The 25584-nt window shown below is 34.4% G+C and overlaps 3 protein-coding genes across 4 annotated transcripts; 2 read left to right on the top strand and 1 right to left on the bottom strand.

Moving 5' to 3' along the window:
• Nucleotides 1-649: 649 nt before the first annotated feature.
• Nucleotides 650-6219, top strand: LOC110723921 (protein GrpE-like). 2 transcript variants are annotated; one of them, XM_021903333.1, is made up of 6 exons: nucleotides 650-1083; nucleotides 3737-3932; nucleotides 4017-4213; nucleotides 4308-4475; nucleotides 4869-4997; nucleotides 5753-6219. In XM_021903333.1, exons 1-6 carry the CDS (start codon nucleotides 928-930, stop codon nucleotides 5837-5839), a joined length of 933 nt encoding a protein of 310 aa, XP_021759025.1. In that variant the 5' UTR covers nucleotides 650-927; the 3' UTR covers nucleotides 5840-6219. The 2 variants fall into 2 exon arrangements, with proteins under 2 accessions (XP_021759025.1, XP_021759026.1); XM_021903334.1 differs by having other exon boundaries at nucleotides 657-1083; nucleotides 3737-3881; nucleotides 5753-6213.
• Nucleotides 6220-8363: 2144 nt separating this feature from the next.
• On the bottom strand, nucleotides 8364-11481 carry LOC110723922. Its single transcript, XM_021903336.1, has 3 exons — nucleotides 10926-11481; nucleotides 9318-9482; nucleotides 8364-8754 (listed from the first exon to the last, which is right to left on the bottom strand). The coding sequence occupies exons 1-3, from the start codon at nucleotides 11301-11303 to the stop codon at nucleotides 8635-8637; spliced, it is 663 nt and encodes a 220-aa protein (XP_021759028.1). The 5' UTR covers nucleotides 11304-11481; the 3' UTR covers nucleotides 8364-8634.
• Nucleotides 11482-12177: 696 nt separating this feature from the next.
• Nucleotides 12178-18841, top strand: LOC110723923 (trigger factor-like protein TIG, Chloroplastic). The gene is made up of 13 exons (XM_021903337.1): nucleotides 12178-12585; nucleotides 12942-13025; nucleotides 14001-14129; nucleotides 14334-14422; nucleotides 14773-14956; nucleotides 15683-15773; nucleotides 16221-16375; nucleotides 16591-16683; nucleotides 16771-16863; nucleotides 17020-17100; nucleotides 17708-17857; nucleotides 18033-18128; nucleotides 18225-18841. The coding sequence occupies exons 1-13, from the start codon at nucleotides 12274-12276 to the stop codon at nucleotides 18300-18302; spliced, it is 1635 nt and encodes a 544-aa protein (XP_021759029.1). The 5' UTR covers nucleotides 12178-12273; the 3' UTR covers nucleotides 18303-18841.
• Nucleotides 18842-25584: the final 6743 nt, after the last annotated feature.

Consider the following 25584-nt stretch of genomic DNA (forward strand, 5'->3'; position numbering starts at 1 on the left):
AAAAATTAGGCTCTAGAAAAAAGAAATATTTCAATATTCAATATACTATGGGTATAAATCTAATAGGGTAGCCATATTTGAGAAGTTTTTTCGATTTAGTATTATGCCATAACTCTATTTATTGGTAGTTTTAATGAGAAAAATTATATAAACAAATATTTTTAGGACTATAATGTGAAGACACTATTTGTAAGAGTTAACTCAAACTTTTTAAAGGTAGGGATAGGGATTGTTGTACTAATTTTTATTTTGTTGTTTCCTTTTTCTTCTTGCTCGATCTTCTTCGTCTCCTTCTTCTTCCCCTTCATCCCGTAATTGTGCTTTCCTCCATCGAATTTACTCGTAAACTACCATTTTCACCACCATATTTTCAACAACGAACAAAAACCGACAAAGAATTGAGAAATGAATGGCATGGTTTAGCTCAAAGGAATAGGAATGTCGTCTTTCTCCATCGAAGCACCTTACCATCTTCAATTTATGCACTAAACTATTGATTTCTCTATTGAACTTCTTTTGTTCTTCATTGAACCTCTTCTATTTTTGCTTGAATTCATTGATATCTTAGAAAAAATTTTACCCCTTAAAAGATTTTTAGGTTCTATTTTCAGATTTAGCTTCATTCATGTTCATGTTCACGTTCTTAATCCATTTGTCAAACCTTCTAAACCCTTCCAAAAACCCTCAAAATCACAACTCCCACGTATCCAAATCAAAATATTATCAACCAACTCCCAAAACGACGACCATTAAGCAACTTTACCCCATTCCGACGTCGTTTCGTACACCTCTTTAGCTTCTTCTCCAAGAACCTTGTTTAACCTTCAGACAATTTCTCCCTTCTCCCTTCTCCCTCAATTCATCAACTTCCATTTCTTTCTCTCTCTACTTTCTCTCTCTAGATTTCTCCATCACAAAGCGCCGAAAATGTCGCTAACTAGGGTTTTGGGAAGAGCGTCGAGAACTACGCTTTCCCAATGTCGGGCCTACTTTCTCTCTCCTCCTCCTCCTCTTCATCAACACAATTCCCCTTTCTCTGTCCTATGCAATCGATTTCATTCTCTTTCCGACGTTTCTAGCAAGGTAATTGACCGTTATTTTTGATGATTTTTTGTCTTTTTTTTTGTCAATTGTTTAAATTATTATCGGGGTTTATTTTGTTTAGCAGGGTTTTGCTGGGGTTTAAGAATTTAGCCTACATGATCTGAATTTCAGATTATTTTTGTTAATTTAATAAAAAAATTTAGCTCATTTATGATATTTGTGTTCCAAATTGATTCTAAATGAACTGTAACAATGTTTTAAAAGATTAAGATTATTGTTTTAAAGTCCCCATTTTGACCATTTTGAAATTTTAGAATTGATATAATTTGAGAATCAGGTGTTTTTTTGTAGAATTAGAGTATTTTTTATATTCTGACCTTTTTTTGGTTTCATTTTCGCTTGAAGTTTCTTTTTTGTTGCTCTATATTGTTGGGTTGCTAGGGAAGCTTAAGGCTTTACTTGTTATATGACTATTTGGAGCAAATTTTCGTGAAGTTTGGTCTCATTCTCATATCTAGAAATGTAAATTTTGATAATTGTAATGTACTTCGTATTGTTTAGGATATGCTAATTGATTAAATAATCTCTTAATAGCTAATCGTTAACTAATACTCCATCCATCCCTCTTTAATAGGCTGTACTTGATTAGAGGTCATGTTGTTCTTTTGATATGTCATAAATGTTTTTGATAATATATACAATTGTTGAAAACAAGCAACTAAAGAATATTATGGATCAAGTCTTAAATAAAGTAAGAGAACTACTTTATATGAAAGTTTTCATAATTTATCTATAAGATATGCGACCTAATAATTTGGGACATCCCAAAATTAAAATGTGGCCTATTAAAGTGAGATGGAGGGAGTAATTATTAATGCACTAGGAAAAGTTGAAATATTAGGGTAAGTGATGAGAATTTAACTCCAGCTCTTTATCTTGCTCTTGTTGAGTGCTGGGGCTAGTTGGTTGTCAAACAATGATGCATATTAATCTGCCCTGTATTGTAGGCCGTAATATGATGGATTTTTGTGCATTTAGCAAGGGAAGTTTAGTGACATTGCCCATAGTAAACTTTACCCTCATGTTTTATTTGGATACTTATATTTCACCCCCATTACTACTTTAGAAGGGTTATTGAGTGGTGGTGACCTAAGGAAAGCAAGCTAAGAGAAAAGATATTGGAAAATTACCAAGAAAAACTTGTCGGGGGCAGAGTTGCATCACCACAAATGATAGCATTGAACTTCTCTTGCAATAGCACGTTAACCTTTACCATTACTTTTTTCCTCCTTTTTACCAAATGGCCATTACTGCTTTAGTGACCTGGAATTTTGGGATCCGATAATTTAGTTTTATTGACAAATTATTTTTCTTTCGCGTTGATGTTCAGCCTTTTATTGCTGCCTTATAGTGAATAATCTAGTGGAGTTGCTGAGTTGATGATTCTTTGGTCAAATTTGGATACTATTATCATGGATTTGGGAGTCTTAAGTTGCATAGAATGGAGCTTGTTTTGGGTTCTTACTAGCAAGGGGTAAACATAGTTATACATTAAGGTCATAAGGATACAATGCTTATAAGGAAATTGAAAATTTTCCTGCTTATTGGTGCCTAGATAACTATTTTGAAGATCATCCATTAGTATATTTCTTGGGTGTCGAGGGAAAATATTTCCCAGAAGGCAGTGAATCCAGTTGGGTTGCTGCGGTATTTCTTTTATGGCCACATTTGGTTTTAATTTTATAGATTTGTTAATACCTCTCTACATTCTTAGTTTCCATCTGCTTTACTTTTTGTTCTTCAATGTAAGTTTGTACGCCTTATGATAAGCATAATCATATAGGGGTCAGAATGACCTTTGTTCTCTTCCTTGCCCCCATGTCTTTTACGGCATTCAGTGTATTCCAGAAGATAGGTGCCTGTTTTGGATTTCTCATAGGGTTGACAGCTGGATATCTGCTAGACTTCGTAGGATTGAAAACTCACACACGAGTTATCACATGTTCTATGAGAGTGAATTTAGATTTTCTGCTTACAGTTGTCTTCAGTTATTTGCCAAAGTATTTTATACTCCCTTGTTATCTGTCAACAAACAGTTTTATATATTCAGCGTCAGACGTTTCCTTCTAGAGTGGAATTTGTTATTTCTCTTGAAATATCTTACCCTGTTGACGCCTTACATAACCATTCATACATCCATAATATAACTGTAGATTGCATTGCATTTATGGGGAATTTTTTGTGGAGATGTGACTACTACCTGTGTCCCAGCCTTTCATGTTTCAAAATCTTGTATACTACTTCAGTTGCAATACATCCATTACTACTGTATTTAACTTGAGAGCTTTTACGTTTTTGGAATCTCTTGAAAGAGGATTTTCTAAATTATCATTAAAATCTGTGGCGGCTTGTAGAGTTGTATACTTGCAGATTGTGTTCTCATGATGTTTCCTGCCTTGATGAAAATTGGATTTTAGGTGTCAATTTATGATCGTAGTGCTACTGCTATCTGATTCAGGGAGTTGTACATGTGAAGTTTAAGCCTTTATGTCTGATATGGACCTCTCTAAATGCACATTGATGGTGAATTTTGCATGTTTACTTATGTTCTTTGAAATGCATGCTAATCTATATTTGGCTCTTTACATAAGTTTTAATTACGAAATAAAGCTATTTTGTATGTTTTTGTTAGGCATCTCCTTTGCATAATGGAATATGTAGTATTGTTGCTTTCCCTCATCGTGGAATGTCAACCTTTGCATCTCCTGAACAAGAGCAGGGGACACCTGCTGAGAAAAAAGGAGATAATGGTAGTGCTGATGGTGCAAAGCAATCAGGTGAGGGAATTAATGCAGACAGTGAGACTTCTGTACAAAGTCAAGAAACAGGTTCTACTTCAGATACACAACCTACGTCTCAGTCTGTCAAAAGACAGAGTTGAGGCACTAAAAGAACTGCCTTTTCTGATTCAGATTCCAAGGAAAACATGGATGACCTTTCCAAAGAAGATCTGGTAAAACTTGTGCTAGAGAAGGAGGAAACCTTAGAGAACAAACAAAAAGAGTTTGCTGAATTTAAAGACAAATTTCTTCGTAGTTATGCCGAATTAGAGAATATCATGGAAAGAACACGACGTGATGCAGAGAACTCAAAGAAATTTGCCGTGCAGGTTTGTGTCTATGATTTGGATGCTGGTCTCTATTTCATTTCCTTTAGTAGCACTTCTGAAATACTTTGTGGCACATTGTGTGCTTATACTGCAGAGTTTTGCAAAGAATCTACTGGATGTTGCTGACAACCTTGGCAGAGCAGCTTCTGTAACCAGAGAGAGTGCCAATAAAATTGATGTCTCTCAGGATACTGTTGGAGCAATGCCACTTTTGAAAACCCTTCTGGAAGGTGTAGAAATGACTGAAAAGCAGCTTGCAGAGGTAATATTTCCAACATACACTTAGTTTATTTTAGTCACCTCCTAGTAATCTGAATTTTATTACGGAGTACATGATTTCTACCCCTCTCCTCCCCATCATCTTAGTTCGAATTTTAGCAGCGTACTTGTATTTTTTATATTGCTGACTTTGTACTACCTCGGTTAAATATTAGTTGCAACTTTGGGGTATTATTTGTGAGATATAAAATATTCTAAAGTTGCAACTAATATTTAACGGAGGTAGTAGAATTTACCGGTATCATGTTTATCCATTTGCCACGTTAAGTCTTAGTTAATCTGATCCAGATCAGATGATTGTGTGATTTTGATTAATTTAGGCGTCCACTTCACTTGCACATATTATATTCTTGCTAAGAGAGCATTATTCTTTCAGGTATTCAGAAAAGCTGGTGTTGAGAAATATGAATCTATCGATGAGCAATTTGATCCTAACAGGCATAATGCTGTGTTTCAAGTTCCTGACAATTCTAAGCCTCCTGGTACTGTTGCTGTTGTCCTCAAGGTAATTTCCCGTGCTCTGATCTAGATATAATGTAAGAACGTTAGTTGATGTGATGTAATTTCTTGGTTCTTAAAAAGTAATAAGCTTAGCTCATCTAGTCTTTTTACTCATGTATGTTTATCTTGCGTGCAATTATCTTCTCTATGTCACTTTTATGTGTTTACTCTTCTGGGATGTAGCTATTTTGAGGGTTTTTGCATGTGTTAGCCTGTGGTTGTCTTATGAAACTAGTTGATTATGGGCCTTAAAGGCATGCTGTGGTATTAGACATTATCTGATTGTGAAGCTGAATTAGTTTTGAGGTCAAGGTATTGTTGATATGTTTTTGGATCTTATTTTTTGGTATTATTGTTTTTTTACAATCCTTAAGGGAAGAGCCCTGCATAAATAGAAAAGAGTATTTGATCATATAGGCTTGTGCTATCTGAATTCTATGTATCCTTATTAAAAACATTGATGAAAGGTGTTGTATGGTTTCTCTGCTAACCTTTTTTATGTCTTCTCACCTTGAAATGGCTTGCTATTCTTTCTTAGTTTCAGCGCCTCTAGTGGCCTTCTACTATATGGATTTGGCATAGGGGGTCAACTTTGATCTTGTCTTCAAAATAAGAAACATTTAGACTATAGAGCTTTCTTTTGAATATACTGAAATAGTTATATGTCATCAAGTCCTCAATTAGATGGCTTGAAGTGAGGTCCTGTTATAAAAAGTGGCCTTGATTATCTGAGAAGTAATTTAATTTCGGCATTTGCAGGTGGGCTACACTCTCAACGACAGGATCATACGACCAGCTGAAGTTGGTGTTACCATTGCTGTAGAAAATAACGATGCCAGCTCTTGAAGCTCAAGATATCTTATCTGAGCGAGCCCCTCCATTATACTGGAGAATTTTGTCAAATCTTGCAATTGTCTAAATATTACAACACTTTTGGACACTAGGTTAGCATTGTTGCCTCCATGGTACTATTTTTTGTCTCCTCCCCTTGAAATTTGTTGCAATTACAACAGAAATGAGCTTCAAAACAACATTTTAGCTCTACTTTGTATTTATGAACAGAAGTGATCACAGGTTAAGTTTACTGGTGGCCTCAGGATAATTGTTATCGGCTGTAGCTTCAAGATGCCGAGTCAATCGGGTAATTATAAGCAAATACGCAACCTAATTAAGGTCAACTGCAGTTGTATTTTAATAACTTATAGGGGGGAAATGGAACCAATTGGAACAGAGCAATAGTAAATTGAAAATAAGATGGAAAAAACATTGTCTAAAACATCTCATATTCTCACCCATGAAACACAAATTGGCACCAAGTCAGACCAGAAGTCCAATGCCAGCATTGAAAAATGCAATTCAATTTTACTCTTACGTTATTTTGAATATTTGGTTGTATTAATTTAGTATTTTATTAGACGCTATACAGTGTCAAAAAAAATTAACAAACTCCCTTCGTTTCTAAATGTTTTTTACGTTTTCATTTAGGGTGTTACTTTTTATTCTTTACATTTAGTAGCTTTCCTATTTTGGTCATAAGTTTTGGACAAAATTACCCTTGTTTTTCAATTTTTTTTTACTCAAAAGTGCTATTGTACTTTTTGTACTATTTTAATAGTTTTTCAACACTTTTTATTACTTTTTCTCTCATCTCTCCTTTAGTTTCTTCACCCCAAATGCTCAACATTGTATTTTCAATAAAATTGTACTTTCAATCATTGAAATATTTCAATATACCTCAAATTTACACAATTTCTTAATAACCGCGCTTAATTTCAAACCTAAAAAACATTAGGGAACGGAGGGAGTAGTATATAAAAGGAAATTTTGTCAAAAACCTCCTTATATATATATATATATATTTTTTGTGAAATCATACGTTAATCAGCATTATTTTTACAAAATCATACCTTTAGACGGAAAACGGGGTTTCAGGCATTGACCACCCACGTGTTCAACGGATTCAACGGAAAACCACCCAAACCCACCGGTCCACCACCACCTCCTGCCAGCATCTAGGGTTCCTTGTTCCCCCCATCGGCGACGCTACCCCAGCCCCAACCCCACCGTCACCCAGAACCCCAAACCCCGTCGACGACCCTCCCTCTCCTTCCTCTTCCCACCGCAACCAGAACCCTCCTAACACGGTGGCTATCTCCGCGCAACCACATCACCGCCACCTGCTCCACCGCACCACCTATCTTCGCGCAATCACAACAACATCAATCCCCAGCAGCCTCCATCTCCACCGCTGCAACACCGCACCAATAGCAACCCCAATTCGCACCAATTAAGCCCCAAAATCCCCAGCAGCCTCCATCTCCACCGCCTAGGGTATTGTCGCCGCGAAGGGAGTGGTTGGGCAGGTAGGTGGGGGTAGGCGAGTTGCGAGGGTCTGGTTGGCTCGAATTGGTGGCGATTGGAGGTGGTGCGTGCGGTATTCAGTTCTGCAGCTATTGTTGGTGTCGATTGGTGGGGTTGTTGGTGTTTGCGTGGGTGTTGTGGGGGTGGGCGTGGTGGCTGGTCTTTGGTGGTGGGATAATTTTGGGAAAATTTTGGTGGTGGCTGGTCTTTGGTGGTGGGATAATTTTGGTGGTGGTTTTCCGTTAAACACGTTGGTGGTCAACGCCTGAAAAGCGGGGTCAAACCCCATTTTCTGTCATAAGGTATGATTTTTGTAAAAAAAAAATTGGTTAAGGTATGATTTCACAAAAAAAAAAAAATTATAAGGAGGTTTCTCACAAAAAAAAAAAAAGCTTTTAAAAGGAGGTATTTGACAAAATTTCCTTAAATAAAATTGTAAGTAGCTTTAACATTTGTAAAAAAAAAAATGACTGAGGTATCGTTTGGTTCACGTGAAAAGTACCTTCCTATGGGAATTCCTATTTTATACGAAATTTTTTCCCTTATCAATTTCCTAGGAATTGAACTTATTTGGTTGGAGCTTTCCTAGGAAATTCCAATCACCAAAGGGGGGCTTGGTGAGAAATTTCCCATGTCTTGTGGGAATTTGCATTTCCCTTAGAATTTCTAATTATTATGCTTTTCTCAGTTTTCTCCAACCAAACACAACCCCATGCCTATTTCCTATATATAAACTCCAATATACAGCACATATTTAACTATTTGAGTAGCATTACCTATTAACAAAATATGTTATATTCTCTCATATTAACTTTTCAAGTCCCTGTGAGTACGAGAGATGGCTCTTCAAAGTTGAATAGGTTCATCTTCCCCCCACCCCCACCCCACAAAAACTCAGGTCATTGATACAATAACTTCAGCAATGCAAAGTCTGTTTATCTGTCTTCATTTTTGCTGTCTGCAATCAAATCTATCTCATCCCTGAATTAAAGTGTAGGACAATAGAGGATGAGTAAAGGGCTGAAGGATGTAATTGCCCAATATATGCACACTGAGAATTATCTTGTCAACACATTCCTACTACAAGGAATTTGTTATTACATTACATCTAAAGCAACTTAGAGTTGCACCAGGATTTACCATCCTTGACAAGAGCATAGGATGTCATACTTACAAAGCCTTTACTACTACCTGGTTAACTACAGCCAGTAAATGGCATCAATCTGCAAGATCCACAACGCCAAAGCCATTATTTCTGTACTATCTACAGGCGAAATCTTTCAATTAAGAGCCCATAATCCTCTTTTTTGCAGACCTGATTGAGTATTTTTGTTCTCCAGGTGCAGACCAAGATTCAAGTGGCTTCTCCTTGTATAAATTAGATCACCGTCACTGGTTCCCTGCAAACAAATGAGCAAGGATTAAATACTGATCGATACAAAATTTTATTCATGCAAACATATTGACCTCCATATCAGCCATGGACTGTATACAGCATACCATTTCATCCCTGCACCTTTCTTCTTTTTTTCCCTTTTATCATCATAGAGTTACATAATGGATAACAAGGCTTTAGAGTTTAGACCATCTATTGAGTACTTGTGAGATGGAAGGGAGATAAGCTTCATACATGCGCCCACCAGACGTAAAATAACACACACACACTTTCACTTTTCAGACCATGATAAAAATGGCAAAGCCTGTTTGCGGAAGCAAAAAGTTCTTTTTGGTATATTTTAAAAAAGACAAAAAGAAAGATAAAAAAAAAAAATTGTGAAGGATACTAGATGGGTTCAACTTGATCTATGGACACTAATACCTCACAACTAGCTAAGCTAAGGCTGCCTAGGACCTCGGATGATATCTGTCTACATCAATTCTCTTCATGGTTTCCCTTCCTGTAGACCATCAAAATAATAGTACTAGCTAAGGTAACTCTAGCACTAACTTATTACACTATTACCTGACGTACTCCCATGAGGTCAGTGTTGATATCCAGCAACCCATATATATCTTCACTGTCTACTACTGCCTTTTCTGCATACTGGTCAGTTTCTCCTGACTTAGCTTCATCGGCAACTCCTTTTGCAGTCAGCTTCTTCTTCTTCTTCTCCTCAAAAACAGTAATCTACAATTGAAAGACATGATTTATGTAACACATAACACGCAGTCTAAAACTCAGCGATTATGTTAAATCACACATACAACAGACACGAAAGTGGCTAGCACTAGCCTATTACAAAGTACCAAGGAAGTTGTGGACAGTCAGCTTGAACTAAAAGTAAAAGTAAAATAAAAATAGATTTTATAGCATATAATAAACATAAAATTTACAGAACTAAGATATTTAAAGATGAGTTCACTTGATCTAGATGTAAGAAGTATAATTAGAAAATCTTGGAATCACATATAGCAGCTGATAGTAGGCTCTACTTCCATTCAATATTACCAAGGGAAAATTCATAATCATCAATGGGAATAGCAGCCTATTTATCACACATAGCATTCTAAATTTCCTTACTAGATTTATGGAAGCACATACATTACATTATTACAGAAAAAAGAACTCAAATTTCTTTTAGTCAATTGAACATTGGAATTAAACTGAATTAAACCAGTAAAAACCAAGATATACCAACTTGTTTCCATGTTAAAGATAACATGTTTGGCATGAATATAGGAAAAGAAATTGAAAGGAAACATATACGAAGTGGAAAGGGTAATGTTAAATGTTACCATTATGATATGTTTAGTATACCTAAGGAAACAACTTTGTTACCATAGGGATGATAGGGGGTAACAAATTGAAGGTAAAGATTATCTTCAAGAAATGAAGTATGTTTACCCTACTTCTCAATTCTCATACCAAAACACTTGGTAATGGTAAGGACTAAGGATTAATTGATTCCATTTCCACCCCTTAAAAACACTATACCAAACATGCTCTAAAAGAAAAAGAAAAGGCATCATAATAAATTCCACAACACAAACACCAAGAATTTCGATAATCAACTTGTCAATAGTTCTCTATAATTCAACACTTCCCCAAATTAATGAATTATTAACACATTCAAAAATTAATTACTAATAAGCAGTAAGCATACACATATTATATTACTATAGTAAGCACGTTAACAAAGATTAAGGTCACTTCATCGGATCAAACCCATCATCAAGAAGGGTCTAAACAAAATCATGATCATGCAAGCTGAAATTCATAACCAATCAAAAGAAAAAAAAAATGAACAATGAAAGTGTTCATCATTATAAGTAAAAGCAACCAAAATCCATGAAAGTGTTCATCTTTTTAACATTTAACAATAAATTCATCCAAAAACCCTAGCTTTCTACCTAAAACCTTACTATAAAAAAAAAAAAAAAAGAAAAAAGGGGGAGAATTTAAATTTTTTGAAAACCCAGAAAAATTAAGAATAAAGGGTACATAACTACATATATATCAAATTTATTTCCTTTTCTAGCAAAGCATTGAATATAATTGAAATCATTCAACTACCCAAAAACCCTAATTTCAAAATTGGCCTAAACCAAAAGGGAAAATTAAAGGACCCACCGGAGTATACCGAAACTTGCGACGACAGATTTGATCGGAATTAGAATTCCCGTCGTCGGCGGCGGTGGCGGTGGTTTCTGAGGCGGCGGAGGGAGGACGAGAAAGTGGGGTCCATTTACAGAGAAGAAGAGGAGCATCAGATGGTTTGAGACCGTTGGATAGGAATAGTTTACGAGGTTTAGAAGGGGTGGAAGAGTGAGATGAAGACACGTGGACCCATTTCTTCTCCCACCTTCGAACGGGCCCACGAAAGGTGGCCGGAGAAGCGGAGGAAGAAGAAGAGTTGCCGTACAAATAGCGGGAAGCTCTTACAGGGCGCGAGTTAGAGTGAGAATGAGAGTGATTGTGTGTGTTTGAGGTTGTGGAGGGTCCCTCCATTGTTGTTGTTGTTGTGGTTTTTTACTAGTTTCACTGTTGTTTTTATCTTTGTTTTATCTTCAGGGTTCAAATGGAGGGTTTTGCAATTTGATATGGTTTATTTAAGAGGTTTGATATTGTTGTTGAGGAATGAAGAGTAATTATATATACTCGTACTACTAAGTACAAAGTAGGACATAAAACAGGTAGACAGATTTACCCGAGTGAGGTTTTAGTTTTGAGAGAAGATGAGCATAATTGTAAACGTGTATCTTTCTTTAAAAATACAATAAATAAAGCTCGTGAGAGGAGCGGGGTGGGGAAGAGAGAGTGTAGATGAAATTCAATCTCAGAATCTGAAAGATAATTGTGTATTTCTAAAACGGAATAATTATTAATGTGTGTCCATAGGCATATTCGTACGTAAGTAACTTAGAAGATTCTACATTAATATGATTACTCTAACAAATCAATTCAGAATCTTTTCATAATTAATTAATTAATTTAAAATTGAGAAAGTTTATAAATTTCCTTTAAGGGTTCAACATTTTTTTATTTACTTTATTTTTATAACTTAACATGTGTCCATGAATACACATTAGACCATCCTTTTTTTAAGATGAATTGTTATGCAAAAGTAGTACACTAGTACCATATAATGTGAATTGCTATTTACTACCGTTATTACCTAATCAAGATTGTTTAGTGGAGATGGCAAGGGACCCTCATCATAATTACATTTGTTTAGGAGTAGGGGTGTTTCCTTACCTCTCCTCTATTCTCAAGCACTAACCTATATAATTACGCTGATTGACTTGTGAAAAATGGTGAGTAACCTGGATTCCCGTAAAAATTACTACTGGTAAAGAGTGACAATAAACTGGGAATAGGTATATCCAAATATCATAGATGATAGACAGATTACATTTATCCAATCAAACAACTTCCTCACTCTCTTCTTCACTCCACTGAAAACCAGTATAGCACAGCCATGTCTTTAGAACTTTGGAGCTCAGCAATTTCCATGAATCTTTCATTCCATACTCGTTCTTCTTCTTTCTCATTCTTACCCACCAATAATTTCCACCCTCTTCGCTTAACCAAATCCAACAACACCCTTTACAAATTCCTCCATTTTTCTCCTTCTTCCCGCCAATTCTCTGCCCTGCAACACCAATTTTCCAAAGCTCCAACCCATTTATCTGCTTCATCCTCTGCTACGTCTTCGACCGCGAATGCCGAAAAGGAAGATAGGCTTCCTGCTGATCTTGACATCACAGAGATTCAGGAACCCAATTCTAGAGTAATTGTTCAACTTGTTGGTCTTTAAATTTGTAATCTTTTTGCACTATTGAGCATAATTTGATGATTTCTCAATTGGGTATTTGTTAATTTCTTGAAATTTTACTTAAAATCCAAATGGGTTATTCTCTTAGTGTTGAATTATCATGTGGTTGTTGCTTAATTAGTTTACTTTTATTGGAAAATATAAATGGGTTATCTTTGTTTTCCCTATTTATGATTGAACTGTCTGTGATTTCAATTTTTCTATATATTTATACTTCGTATGAATTTTGTGTTGTAAGTTTAAAAAAAATCATGAAATTCAATTGATTTTTCCTCTATTCCCTCTAAATTTGATGTGTTTTCTCATGTCAGGTCAAGTTGACTGTGAGTGTTCCATCAGAAGTATGTGAAGATTGCTATGAAAAAGTTATGCGAGAGCTTTCGAAGCAGGCTAAGGTGCTCATCTCCACACTTTTCATTCCTATTAGAAAGTTTTTTTTTGTAAATGATAGGGTTCCCTCTAGATTAATTTAGTATATATGCATGATAATATGACATATACCTAATTTGTTTACTGATTAAATTAAATACCTCGTCACACTTTTTATAAGTCATATTTCTATGTTGGAATAATGGAATCCCAAAATGATAGGCCACTTCATAACTGATTCCTATTTATCATGAATTTTCCCATATTACTTCCAAATATCTAAGGATTTGGCCCTTATCAGTTATCATCATAAGATTCAGTTAAAAAAACAATGTAACTATGGTACTTTTAATGAATCCTTTAAAAATGACATTTAACGAAATGTGGCCTATCAAAGCGGGATGGAGGAAATATTATGCCTTTCTGAGGACCTGTATTCACATTGAAGCTTGATGTGCTGATATGTGTTTGGATATCGTTCCCTTTTATAACTTTATGTGAGCCAGAAGATTGTGCTGTGGTTTAGTTTACTAAGGGCTTTTGTCCATATATTTATGTTTTTGGATGAAGTTCACCTTTAATCCATGATGTTGTTGAATTCTTATGTATAGTACGACTCAGTAGAAGTTGGAACCAGTTTGCTTGGGAATTTTTTTGACTTTGGGTCACAATTGACTAATTCAGATGTCTCAATGAACAATTCTGCTTGCTTGATGTAAATTACTAAGCATATAATGCATCAACGGAATTTCCCAAACAATCTCTTTACAGTTATAGTACAAGGAGTGTTGACTTCTTTGGTAATCAAAACTCCATATACTGAATTTCCTTACCCAGCTCTAGGCAGGATTCTTGTAGAGGCATTGGAGTAATGGTATGGTATTGCCTTAATGATTGGTTGAGTTGGTTTTACTCACTTTCCTTCTGGACTTCTTGAAACTTAGTTCATGTATATCTTATGATTACTCGTATTCATACAAGTTATGATTTTATTTTCTTAGGTTCCTGGATTTCGACCTGGAAAGCAAGTTCCAGACAGTATTCTTATTAGCTATGCTGGGAAGCGAAATGTTGAAAGGGCTACTATTGAGTCTATACTCAAAAGGACCCTTCCTCATGCCTTGTCATCGGTATAATCCATTTCCTTTTGAATATATTGCAATAGAATTTTCTTATTTATGTGGAATGCCTTTATACACCAATTTTTTTGCTTGATGAGTGCACCATTCTGCATTCATTGTTTAGCCTCACTATGCTTTATTGTGAAAATAATTGCTTTGATGAGATTACCGATTAATTTTCTTACTTTTTTTTTTGTTGGTCATCTGATAAAGGTAAATGAAATAGCTTTACAAGATTCCGTTAGAATCGTTACTTCCTTTGCAGAGTTGGAGAAGATGTATGCCTCATCAAATTCTTTGAAGTAAGTGATTTATATTATGTGAAAAATTATCTGTTGTATTCTGGTAACAATTGGATTAAAATATGTATCATGCACGTCAGACAACTTAAACACATATTACGCAAATTGGGAAGATGAAGCTATAACCTACTCATTGCACGAGCATCAAGGCTTCATTCATTTGAATATAAAATCGGTCTAAACACTTAATATATGATGGTTGAAAATTAAGCATGTGCGTTTTTATTGGGCTTAGCTGATTTGATAGTCTGATTACAAGTAAATGTGGGGCCATCTTATCTTACAATTAAATTCATGTGTTTTGTTTTGTTGCCTGCATCTTGTATCATATTTTTGTGTAATTCATACAGGTTTGATATCATCGTAGACGTGATGCCTGAAGTGAGATGGAATCCTGAAGATGGATACAAGAACTTAAAGATTGTTGTTGAAATAGATAATGAAATAACTGCTGAGGTAGCTTGCGAACGAGAGCTAAAACGTCGCCATAAAACATTAGGTCTAATGAGAATAGTGACTGATAGAGGGCTTCAGGTAACTGTTGAGAGTGGAAAAGTTCTTATTTTATTTTTAAGCAAGCATATCTCAATTTACTATCATGAAAGAAATTTGATCAAAGCTTCATTTACGTAAATGAGATGCTAGAAGCTAGATATCATAACTCAATCGTGCACGGTTAGGCTATCATGGTCAAGCACTCTAATCTGTGTTCTACTGTATAGTCCCTCTAATCCAAAGTATATATATATATATATTTTTTTTTTTTTTTTTTTTTTTTTTGAAATTTCAACCCATAATAAGAAGTTAGATAGATTGTGTTCGAGTTGCATTAGTAGTGTGAAGTAGCATTTAATGTTGTTCTGATATCTTGGAACTAGTAATATTATGGATTGGCGAGAGAGTGTGTACAAAATAAGATCCAACCTTTTTGGTAACTCCATTTCAGGATAAAGTCTGGATTTTACAATTCACTTTTTAGCCAGAAAGCAATTGTTCTTTCTTTTTTTTTTCCAATCTATGAAATGCAGTGCGAGACCGAGAGAGTTTTCAAATGGATTTACTGATTCTTCTTTCTTCAGTGGTGCAAATGTCTAATGCTCTCTCTCTCTCTCTGAATTCCAGCATATGAGCTTTTAAAAAAAATTATCTACTATCTTTAAGTACTTCCCTGTAATCTTTTACTGATGTTATTTAATTGCTTATTTTTTCTTCTGCATACTGAAGTTGATATATATCTCGGTTATCATCGATTGTATGCAGGTTGGTGATGTTGTGGTAGTGGATATATCAGCAGCAACACTTGAGGAAGGTGGGAAAGGTTCTCAAAAGATTCCATCTGCCGAGAGCAAAGGTTTTGCTTCTATGATCTCAGCCACTTTCTATGAAAAGTACATTATTGTGAACATCTCAGTTATCCTTTGGAATCTTTGGATTCTATGATCGACTTATCTTGAATTTGGACTGCACTTTTCAACGAAATATAACTGTAGACCCGTAAAATTTAATAAGGTAACGACTAAAAGTCAGGAACACAATTTCTTAAAAGCAATATTTCGTGAGAAAGTGGTTTTGTCAGAATTTGATGCAGCTTTCTGGCTACTTTTGGGGAATTTTCACCCTTTAGAATAATATCATAATTTATGTGATGTGAGAAGTGTTAGGGCTTCATTTATGTGCTAAACTTTCAACATTTCATGCTTAAGATTTGTCATTCTCACTTTAAGTATTATCAGGTAATTTGCCAAGGGTAACGTGCATCAACTCTAAAGTCTTTAACTATTGATTTGTATGTTCTCAGGTTTCAACTTTGACACAGAAGATGCTGAAACTGTTCTTCCTGGTTTCCTTGATTCTATAATTGGAATCCGGCAAGGTGAAACAAAATCCTTTCCACTTGTGTTTCCTGAATCGTGGAAACAAGAAGATCTTCGTGGAGTGCAAGCTCAATTCACAGTGAGTATTGTGCTTTTGGCAGAACCTCATGTTACCTAGGAAATACATTGGCGTATGCTGACTTCAAAAATGCATGATATGTTCTGTAAAATTTTGTATTTCACTACAGTAAAGAAAATGTTGTTTCTTCCTTGAATAGAATTTTCTGTTCAATTATGACATAATTGTTCTTATAAACAAATAATAATTTAAGTACCCGAACATTTCATATCCAGGTAGAGTGTAAAGAACTATTTTACAGAGAGCTACCACCGCTTGATGATTCCCTTGCTGAACAGCTTCTGCCAGGATGTTCAACATTGGAGGAGGTAAGCTGTTTAAGATGACTGTAGCTTGTGGTGGCTTTAGGAAGGAGATTAATATGTCATTATCTTACTTATGCTACATTTTTGCAGGTCAGGGAAGCTTTGCTGCAGAGATGCCGAGAGCTGGAGAAAACAGCCAAGGAACAAGCAACAGATAATGCAATCCTAGACCAGATTCGTAAGGTATTGCTGTCTTTTCAATTCACCTGTGCCAGCTTCTCTAGAATAGCAATTATTTTGGGTCATTGAAGAACTCAGAGTACACCTCAAAAAAATAGTGTAAATCATACATTAGGGTGTCACAGCTTCTAAATTTAATTTATTTTTTTTTAAATACAGATGGTCGAAGTTGATATTCCTCAGTCCTTGTATGAGGAAGAAGGCAGGCAGATGTTTGGATCAAAACTTCTTGAAGTTCAGGTCAGCACTTACTATTTTCCTCAGTCCTAGTATGAGCGAGATTGGAATTTGCTCCCGAAAAGTATAATAATAGGGAGGGAGATGCGGAAATTCCAACGTGACTACTTGCCCAAGTAAATTGGATCACATTAAAGAAAAACCATAAATTGAGAGGCTTGCTTGGTTTGACGTGCTACAAAGCTAGTCTCACTCCTCAAATATGTGGCTAGAGAGTAGGATAAAAAATGAACTTTAGAAGGTGATTTATAATAGGAACAAGTGGAAAATGGGATGTTTGGCTTGAATCATATTTGGATGATAAGTCATTTGGTTCAGTTTCAGGCCTAGGGACCGGGTCAAATACAGTTAGGTCAGATTTGGGCCTATTGTCAATTTACATTATTTTATAATGAAAATATCAATCGGTATTAGTTTTAAAAAGAATTGGGTCAAAATCAGTCACTTAATTACAAGTACGATTCAGGGCTGGGCGGCTGGCTCAGGCTAATTTGAGTTAGGCCAGTTTTGCCAGGTGCATTGTGAAATAGCCTATGGGTTTCCCACAATACATGATCCATCTGTCATTTATCCTAATGTTTTCTTTTTCTGTTTCCATTTGATTTTATAGGCACAAATGAAGCTAACTGACGAGCAGTTGGCATCCTTGACAAATCCTAAGACTGTAAGTGAGTACATCGAACAAGAGAAAGAAAATATAATTCAGATCATAAAACAGAATCTGGCTGTAGGAGATATTTTCAAACGAGAAAATTTGCAGGTAAAGATCTTTTAGCTAAAGCATGGACAGTTTCATCTAATGTCCCCTTCTCTTATGCTAAAGCATCCAACTACACTTTCCTTGTTACCTCAGCGCATAATTCCTTATTCGCTGTTAAGGCATCAAAGGTAACTTTATAAAGAACCATACCACTTGCTGATGATACTGAATGCAGGTATCAACCGATGAAGTGGTCAAGGAGGTTGAAAACTCCATTGCAGAATTTAAGAAACATCAGCAAGACTACGATGAAGAACGTGTCAGAGGACAGGTTTACCCTTTTGTTTGCCCATAAAATTTTATTTCTTGCCTTACTCCTTTCTTCTTCAAGTGTGATGCTTTAATGTTTATATATTGAATTATTCAGGTTGAAGAGGTTCTGGAGGGAGCAAAAGTGCTCGAGTGGCTGAGAGAACATGCTGAAATTCAGTATATTATCAGGTGAAAAGCAGAAAACTATACTCAGAACTGGGAAGAAAACCTGTTTTGTTGCTCATTCGGTAATTAAGCTACTTCAGATGCTCTATAGTCTGTTTATCAATGAGGCCGCGTTATTTGACACTGCATGGGGTGTGACCCAAATTTGAGTTACTTATAGAGATGTTTTGCCCGTGACTCAAAAATTTTGTAATTGGAGTGTTGGCATTTGAAGTATCAGTTTTATTGTATATAGGAAGTAGCTACTTAACTTCAGTTGTTTCTTTAGTGATCTTTTCTTTTCAGTCACATATTAATATTTTGGTAGCACATAATTACATAGTAAGACCAATATAAATGATCAGATATTTGATAAAGAGAAGAAAAGGCCTTAAATGGGTTGAGGTGAGGATTGATATCAATCCTCCCTCTGTCGTCTAGATGCAAGGGTTTGATTCTTGTGGGATACAAGGACTGGGAACACTAGGTATGCAAGTCTAACTCGAGAGAGGACATGTTTGATGTAGCCTGTATAATATTAAATATCGATCCAAGGAATTTTTGTAAGAGTTTTGTACTCCCTTCGCTTAGAGTCAACAATCGTGTATACTACTCGTATTTAAATTGTCATTGTAATATGACAATTTCTTATACCAATGACTTGCCGACCAATAAACTAATTCAAGTATATACTCCCTTAGTTCCTTCCTTTGTGAAAAGTTTACCTATTCCATGTTAAAGTGTTTTTATTTTATGATGTCAATTCAATTTTATACGTGTTTTGAGTAAGCAGCTTTTACCATCTTACTACCGCACCCATATTTACTCTTGTTAATGCACCCTCTCACTAGTCACTCCCGCACCCATATTTACTCTTGTTTATGCACCATCTCTTACAATAGACACTTATTTTTTATATCTACCAACACTCCTAGAATCAAAAGTCAACAGTAAATGAGTATATAAAAAGAAATCGGGGAGAGGAGAGAGGTAACAACAGTAGTATATATACTGTACTTATGTAGTCATATTCTGCAAGGGAACAAATTTGGAACATGGCTCGTCCCAAGTCCCAACGATGGATCTTCCGGATCCCCTAATATACTTTGTCAAGCAGTTCGTAGTCTCTGTAACCCCAATCCCCCTTAATTTCTTGTATTAGTTTGGTAAAGAGAGTTAAGTATTCTCCTTGTAGTTTTGAGTCAGTTGAGAAGTAGTCTCCTTTTTGGACCGTAGAAAAGAAAAAAAAAATCTACCACATTGCTACACATGATTACCAAAATAAAAAAATAAAAAAAAAATAAAAAAAATAAAAAAAAAACCCTACCAAAATCAATATTGCACGTGCGTGAAACTGGAATGAGCATGTGTTTAGATTTAAGTTTTTTTAGCATCTCACTATGTGTGTGCATTAGTGCATATGTGTCAAATTACATTAATACTATACTAATCCAAAAATCATTACATTATCTACATGATTTGGACCATTAGTGCACAAGGTTATTATCATTATTATAAATAGCTTATTTCATGCAATAATTTTGTGCAATGAGGTAAAGGTAATAGCTCTCTTCTTATGCAATAAATAGTTTCATGCAATAATTTTGTGCAATGAGGTAAAATAGTTTCATGCAATAATTTTGTGCAATTTAGTGCACAAGGTTATTATCATTATTATCAGTAGTTAGTACGGACAATGAGGTAAAGGTAATAGCTCTCTTCTTCTTTAATCATAATTGTTAATTGGTTACAGAAAATGTAAAATCAAGTAACGTACTACTCGTTTTATTAATTTATTACTTGTAATTGTACTTTATCTTTTTACGATTGTCATTATTTGTCAATATAAAACTTTTGACTATGAAAAAAAAACCCTCAAAATGAAGTTTATGATAAGTGTCAATGCTTGAATTATTAAAAAAAATATCTCAAAAGACAAAGGTATGTTTATTTCAATCTGATTTTGATTTTGAGTATTCTAAACAAGAATAAATAAATAAACACGTAAAAAAAATAAAAAACATTTAGTGCTAAAATGTTAATACTCAGTAACTATAAAAAGGAACATTAGTATATTAAAAATAACATGATTATCTAGAGAGATAGAGAGAGAATACAAACAATCCTGAGATCAATCAAGAAAATTGTTGAACAACCTTAGGGTCTTAAGAATCTCGAAATAATTTTCAGCACTTACAGGTAAATCATAAATTGAGTGATTATATAGTTCAAACTTTATAATTCCTTTTCCCTCTTATAAAAATCTTTGATAATAATATATCTTATTTTTGTTTAATCCTTTGTTGACCCTCAACGAGCTAATATAGAGTGTAGCCGATAGGTATGGTATAAGTTTGCGGTTCAATACAATGGACGATTCAATACTCTTATAAATGAAGTTTGTATGGAGATAGGTCAAGTTCCGGACACAAACATTTTAGGAGGTATTGCACGTGCAATTCTTACATTTCAAGGAGATCCATGCCTTAGAACAAAGGATTCATAAAAACTCATACTTGTGCATGGTTTAATTAGAACCAAACTCGTTGATCTGTGATGGATTTAATTCATGGTATTCTTGATGAAATTATTGATACATGTTAGTCATGCTATTGATTTGGAATTTGGTTTAATTAGATTATATTTCTGAATTTGTGAATGATAATTATTTTATCTGTAATGAACCAAGATTAGATTTAAGGTCAATATTCAATTTTTTTAGAGTTAAAATAACTATAATTGAGCTTGTGTATAATTTTTGTAATAAAAATGAATATGTAGTACTTTAAAAATGAATATTTGGTACATTATTAAATATGAAAACTTAGTACATAAAAAATGAACATTTTTTAAACGATTTATTTTATCTTTATTTTCATCAATAATTATATACAATGAATTTGAACATATATGTATAAATGAAATTTATTGTTCATATTTAATCTAATAAATGTTCATACATTTTTCTTTCATAAAAAAAAAAGTTCATACATTTTTTTGACATGTTCATTTTTAAACGTGCTCATTTATTATTATTATTATTACTAGATGAAGCCCGTGCGATGCACGGTTTTTTTGATTTTTTTAAAATAAGGTTTTTTTGGTATTTATGAGCCTAAAATTTGTTATATATTTAGATAAAATTCCTAATATTAAAAGATAATATATAATATTTAATTAATTTAAACTTAAAAATCTCATTCGCCAATTTTTCTTACATGACATTTAAATTATTTAATTCTAAAAGAAATTAATAATCACTTATTTAAATGGAAAGCTAAACGTCGCCCTCGAATCGCTAACTAACGCCCGCAAAATAAACTAAAATTACAAATTTACCCTTTTATCAAAAAATTACCCCCTCAATTTACCCCCTCTACATCATACTACTATACCCACCACCACCACCACCTCCTCCTCTTTTAACCACCAACTCCTTACCTCCGGTTTCACGATCTACACAGCCGCGGTAATGAAAAGTAAGGACAAAGGAAAGTCAATCGCCAACGGAGAAAATGTTTTTTATTTTATTTTTTTTAATTTGCGGCAAACGCCTAGATTTTTCGCACGTCCTAGGCTCAAACGCCTAGTTCTTGTGAACAACCGTGTGGTTGTATGAAAAATCTGGGCGTTTGAGGTGAAACGCCTAGTTTTTTAGAATACCCTAGGCTGAAACGCCTAGTTTTTTCGAATAGCCTAGGATGTTTTGAAAAAACTAGGCGTTTCAGCCTAGGGTATTCTAAAAAACTAGGCGTTTCCTGGGTTTTGAATTTTTTAAAAAAATTTATCGCGACGTACCAATTTCATACGGTTTGACGAGCCTTCTACAAGCGTCTAAGATTGTGTTTCTTGTATTCGTCGTTGTCCATAAGATCTAACGAAATTGAGTTTGCAAAATTTTAAAAATTTGTTTGATTTTGAAACTCACGGTGGTTTGGGTGGTTGTTCGATGACCGTTGGTGGCCGTTGACCACTAGAGAGAACGGTAAAAAATTTTGTGTACAGTAAAAGTGTGAAATTGAGGTAAAATTAATTATTTTTTATAATTATTATAAGGATAAATACATTATTTTATTTTATTTTGCGGGCGTTAGTTAGATATTTGAGGTCGATATTTAACAACCCCCTTATTTAATTGGCTACTACTAAGATTTATAATCCTACATGGCGCGCTGAGAAAATTAGATCCTACGTGGCTCTCTAAAAACTCGGGAAAAAACTCCCCTTTATATATATACTAGTTTGGTGCCCCGTGCGATGCCCGGATTGTTCGTTGAATTATAATATAACAATTTTTTTAAAAAAAATTATAATTCAATTTGTACATCTGAAATATTAGTATTTTAACGAAAATAAAAACTCTAAATTAACAATTTTATCCTAAAATTCTATTCAAATAGAATTCTAAACTAACTTTCATTTATCTTATGAAGTCTATTTAAATTTATCCAACGTGGCTTAGTTATATGATTATATTGATTTAATTAGTTTTCTCATATGATTAGAATTCTTATATTACTTTGATTTTATTATTAATAATATAAAATTATATAGGATAGTGTAATTATAAAATGTTATCGTGTATAATAAAATATGATATTTGTAATACAATTTTCGTAACGATTTAGACTTTTAATACTCTTAGCATTGAACACATACGGTGTTATGGAGTACATGAATGAATTTTCTTTTTCCTTTTTTAATTTGTATTTTTTAATTTGTATTTTTATCTTAATACTAAACGCTGCTAACATTCAATGAGTTTAATATATTTTTGATAGTCAAGGGTGCATGCCTTGCACGTGAGGCACATACTAAACGCTGCTAATATAAACATTGAGTCAATGTTTAGTAATGACTCCTAGATAATATGTTTTGATATAGAAGATATAAACTCATGAAAAACAATAACAATGTTGTTTTATTATCTATTTCTATAACAAAAGTTTATTTTTATCTATTTCTATAATAAACTTAACCTTTTTATCTTTACTTTAATAACTTTTTAATCTTATTTACCATCATGACATGTCGCCTACGTGGCACGACACTTGGCAAAAAGTTGAAACGCCAAGTGTCGTTGCCTCGTCGTCTGGCTAAAAGTTTAGCTTTATATATTAGTTATATGATTATTATTATTATTATTATTATTATTATATCTTAAAAACAAAAAGTCATACAACCTACAATAAATTAGTGGGAAGCCGAGATACAATCTGGACCCCCATTCCTCTAGCTATAGCAAATCCTACCCTAGTAAAAATATGAGCTGCAGCACGTGCTCCAATGTCTTGCGTCGTCGAGAACCTCTGAATTCGCTTAAGCAACGCAACAACCTCCTTCTCTAATTCACCAAACGAAGAAAAGGAGAAGGGAATGAACCCATATCCAATCGCCTGACAACGAGCCTCATACTTATCCTGCTTCCACTGAGCTGCATCAGCCACAACCCGTCCAGGAATAAAGTCAGATAGCCTTGACTGTGTCAAAGGAGAAGATCCTGTCAAATCAACACAGACATCGCGACCACGATCCCAAGAATAAAGTAACACATCACTAGGTTTGAGGGCCTCATCGTTCCCTCCAGACAATCCAATATCAACCTCTTTCCTTGCTGAAATCCCAGAACGATAGCAAACATCAATTAGGGTATCCCGAACAACATTATGTCTATGTTTAATACTCACGATACCAGCACACGACACCGCGTGATCGCCAAAAATATCCCCTGGAAAAACCCTCGAACAAGCAGAGCACGGTGTCGAGGCAGAGAACAACGGACCACCCAATCGGTAGCATAATACACATCGATAAGTCTTTGCATTCATAGTTTGACCCAATCCTGAAATAGGAACGGCCCGAAGCCAAGCAAACGTGTGATCTCCCTGCTGAGATTTCCACAATGCTGATAGACGAGGGGATAATGAAAAGGTGGATTCTGCAAAATCGGTAACCTTCGTGGAATATATATCTGCCAGTTTCTTCATAAGTTTTGGGGCAGCGACCTCACTAGGATTACTTAAAAAATCAGACTCCACCACGCCATTAAACAAACCCAAAGCGTCTTCAAAAGCTCGAACATGACCAACAATGTCAGCATGCCGTAGAAGCTTTGTTTGCAACCCAGTAGACTGCAACCGAGAAGCAAGAAAAGCATAATGCCGAATATCACCTGCAGAATATATCTTTAATTCTTTTTTACTAAATATTCTTTTTATTGGGCATGGTCTTGCTATTTTATTATTTTATGATAATCATGTTAATTTTTAATAGATTAAATATTCATTTTTTTTAACTTGGTATTTACTTTTTACTACTAAATGTTCACTTTTTTACTTGTTCATTTTTTGCTGTAATTTATTTATTTATTTATTTTTTTTGAAGGATCATTTTTTGCTGTTATTAAATGTTCATTTAAGACTCATTGCTGCATTTGCAATTTTTTTTTTAAAAAAAAAATAATCCAACTGGCAAATAGAGAATTATTGGGCTTAAAACATTACTTCTTGAAATAAATAAGCAAAGGGCCCATCTGACCCCTTAGAAGGGTGCATGTCATGTGGCCCATGCTTAAGAATTTTATCCATTATAATAATGAACTTCTTTTTTTTTTTGGGGGGGGGGGGGTGATTTTATAGATATAATAATGAACTTCTATTATTATAATTCTATCCATTTTAATATTGATTTTCTATAATTATAACAATAATAATACATATAAATAAGCCTAGTTGTTGAAGCAGTAGAGAAGGACAAATTGCATGTGAAATATTTTGGATGGTTCAAATGGGTCATCAACGTTATGACCCCATACTCTATTACCCACATCACTTCCTAGGGACTCAAATTAGAAAAGGACCTACTAATAAAAGTCTATTATATACTCCGTATGTTGGTTTCTGCTTCCTATTTGAGCTACTCACATATCCAACACTTTAATAATAATAAGTGATTAGTGGATATGATCTCGTTTAATTGGTGAAGTTTAAGGCGCTATTCAAGATTAGAAGTCGAATAAGTTAATTTTATTATCAATCATTTATCTATATATTATAAAAAATAGAAGATTTGATAAAGAAAACTAGTAGTTACTAAATACAAAGTACTTAGGGTAAATACATGTGTGATGTGTGACATGTGTCATGTCATAGGTTTTTTTAAAAAATATTTGGGTTTTTTTAAAAAAAAAAAATATTTTATTTATTTTTTAGGGTAAAAAGAACTCCGATACTATGAGGAGGGATTATAGGAAATTCCCTCATAAAATGAAGTTGGTGAGCTGAGATTAGATCCATGACCTCACACGAAGA

The sequence above is a fragment of the Chenopodium quinoa genome, unplaced genomic scaffold, assembly GCF_001683475.1.
Source record: "Chenopodium quinoa cultivar QQ74 unplaced genomic scaffold, ASM168347v1, whole genome shotgun sequence".
Classification (NCBI taxonomy): Eukaryota; Viridiplantae; Streptophyta; class Magnoliopsida; order Caryophyllales; family Amaranthaceae; genus Chenopodium; species Chenopodium quinoa.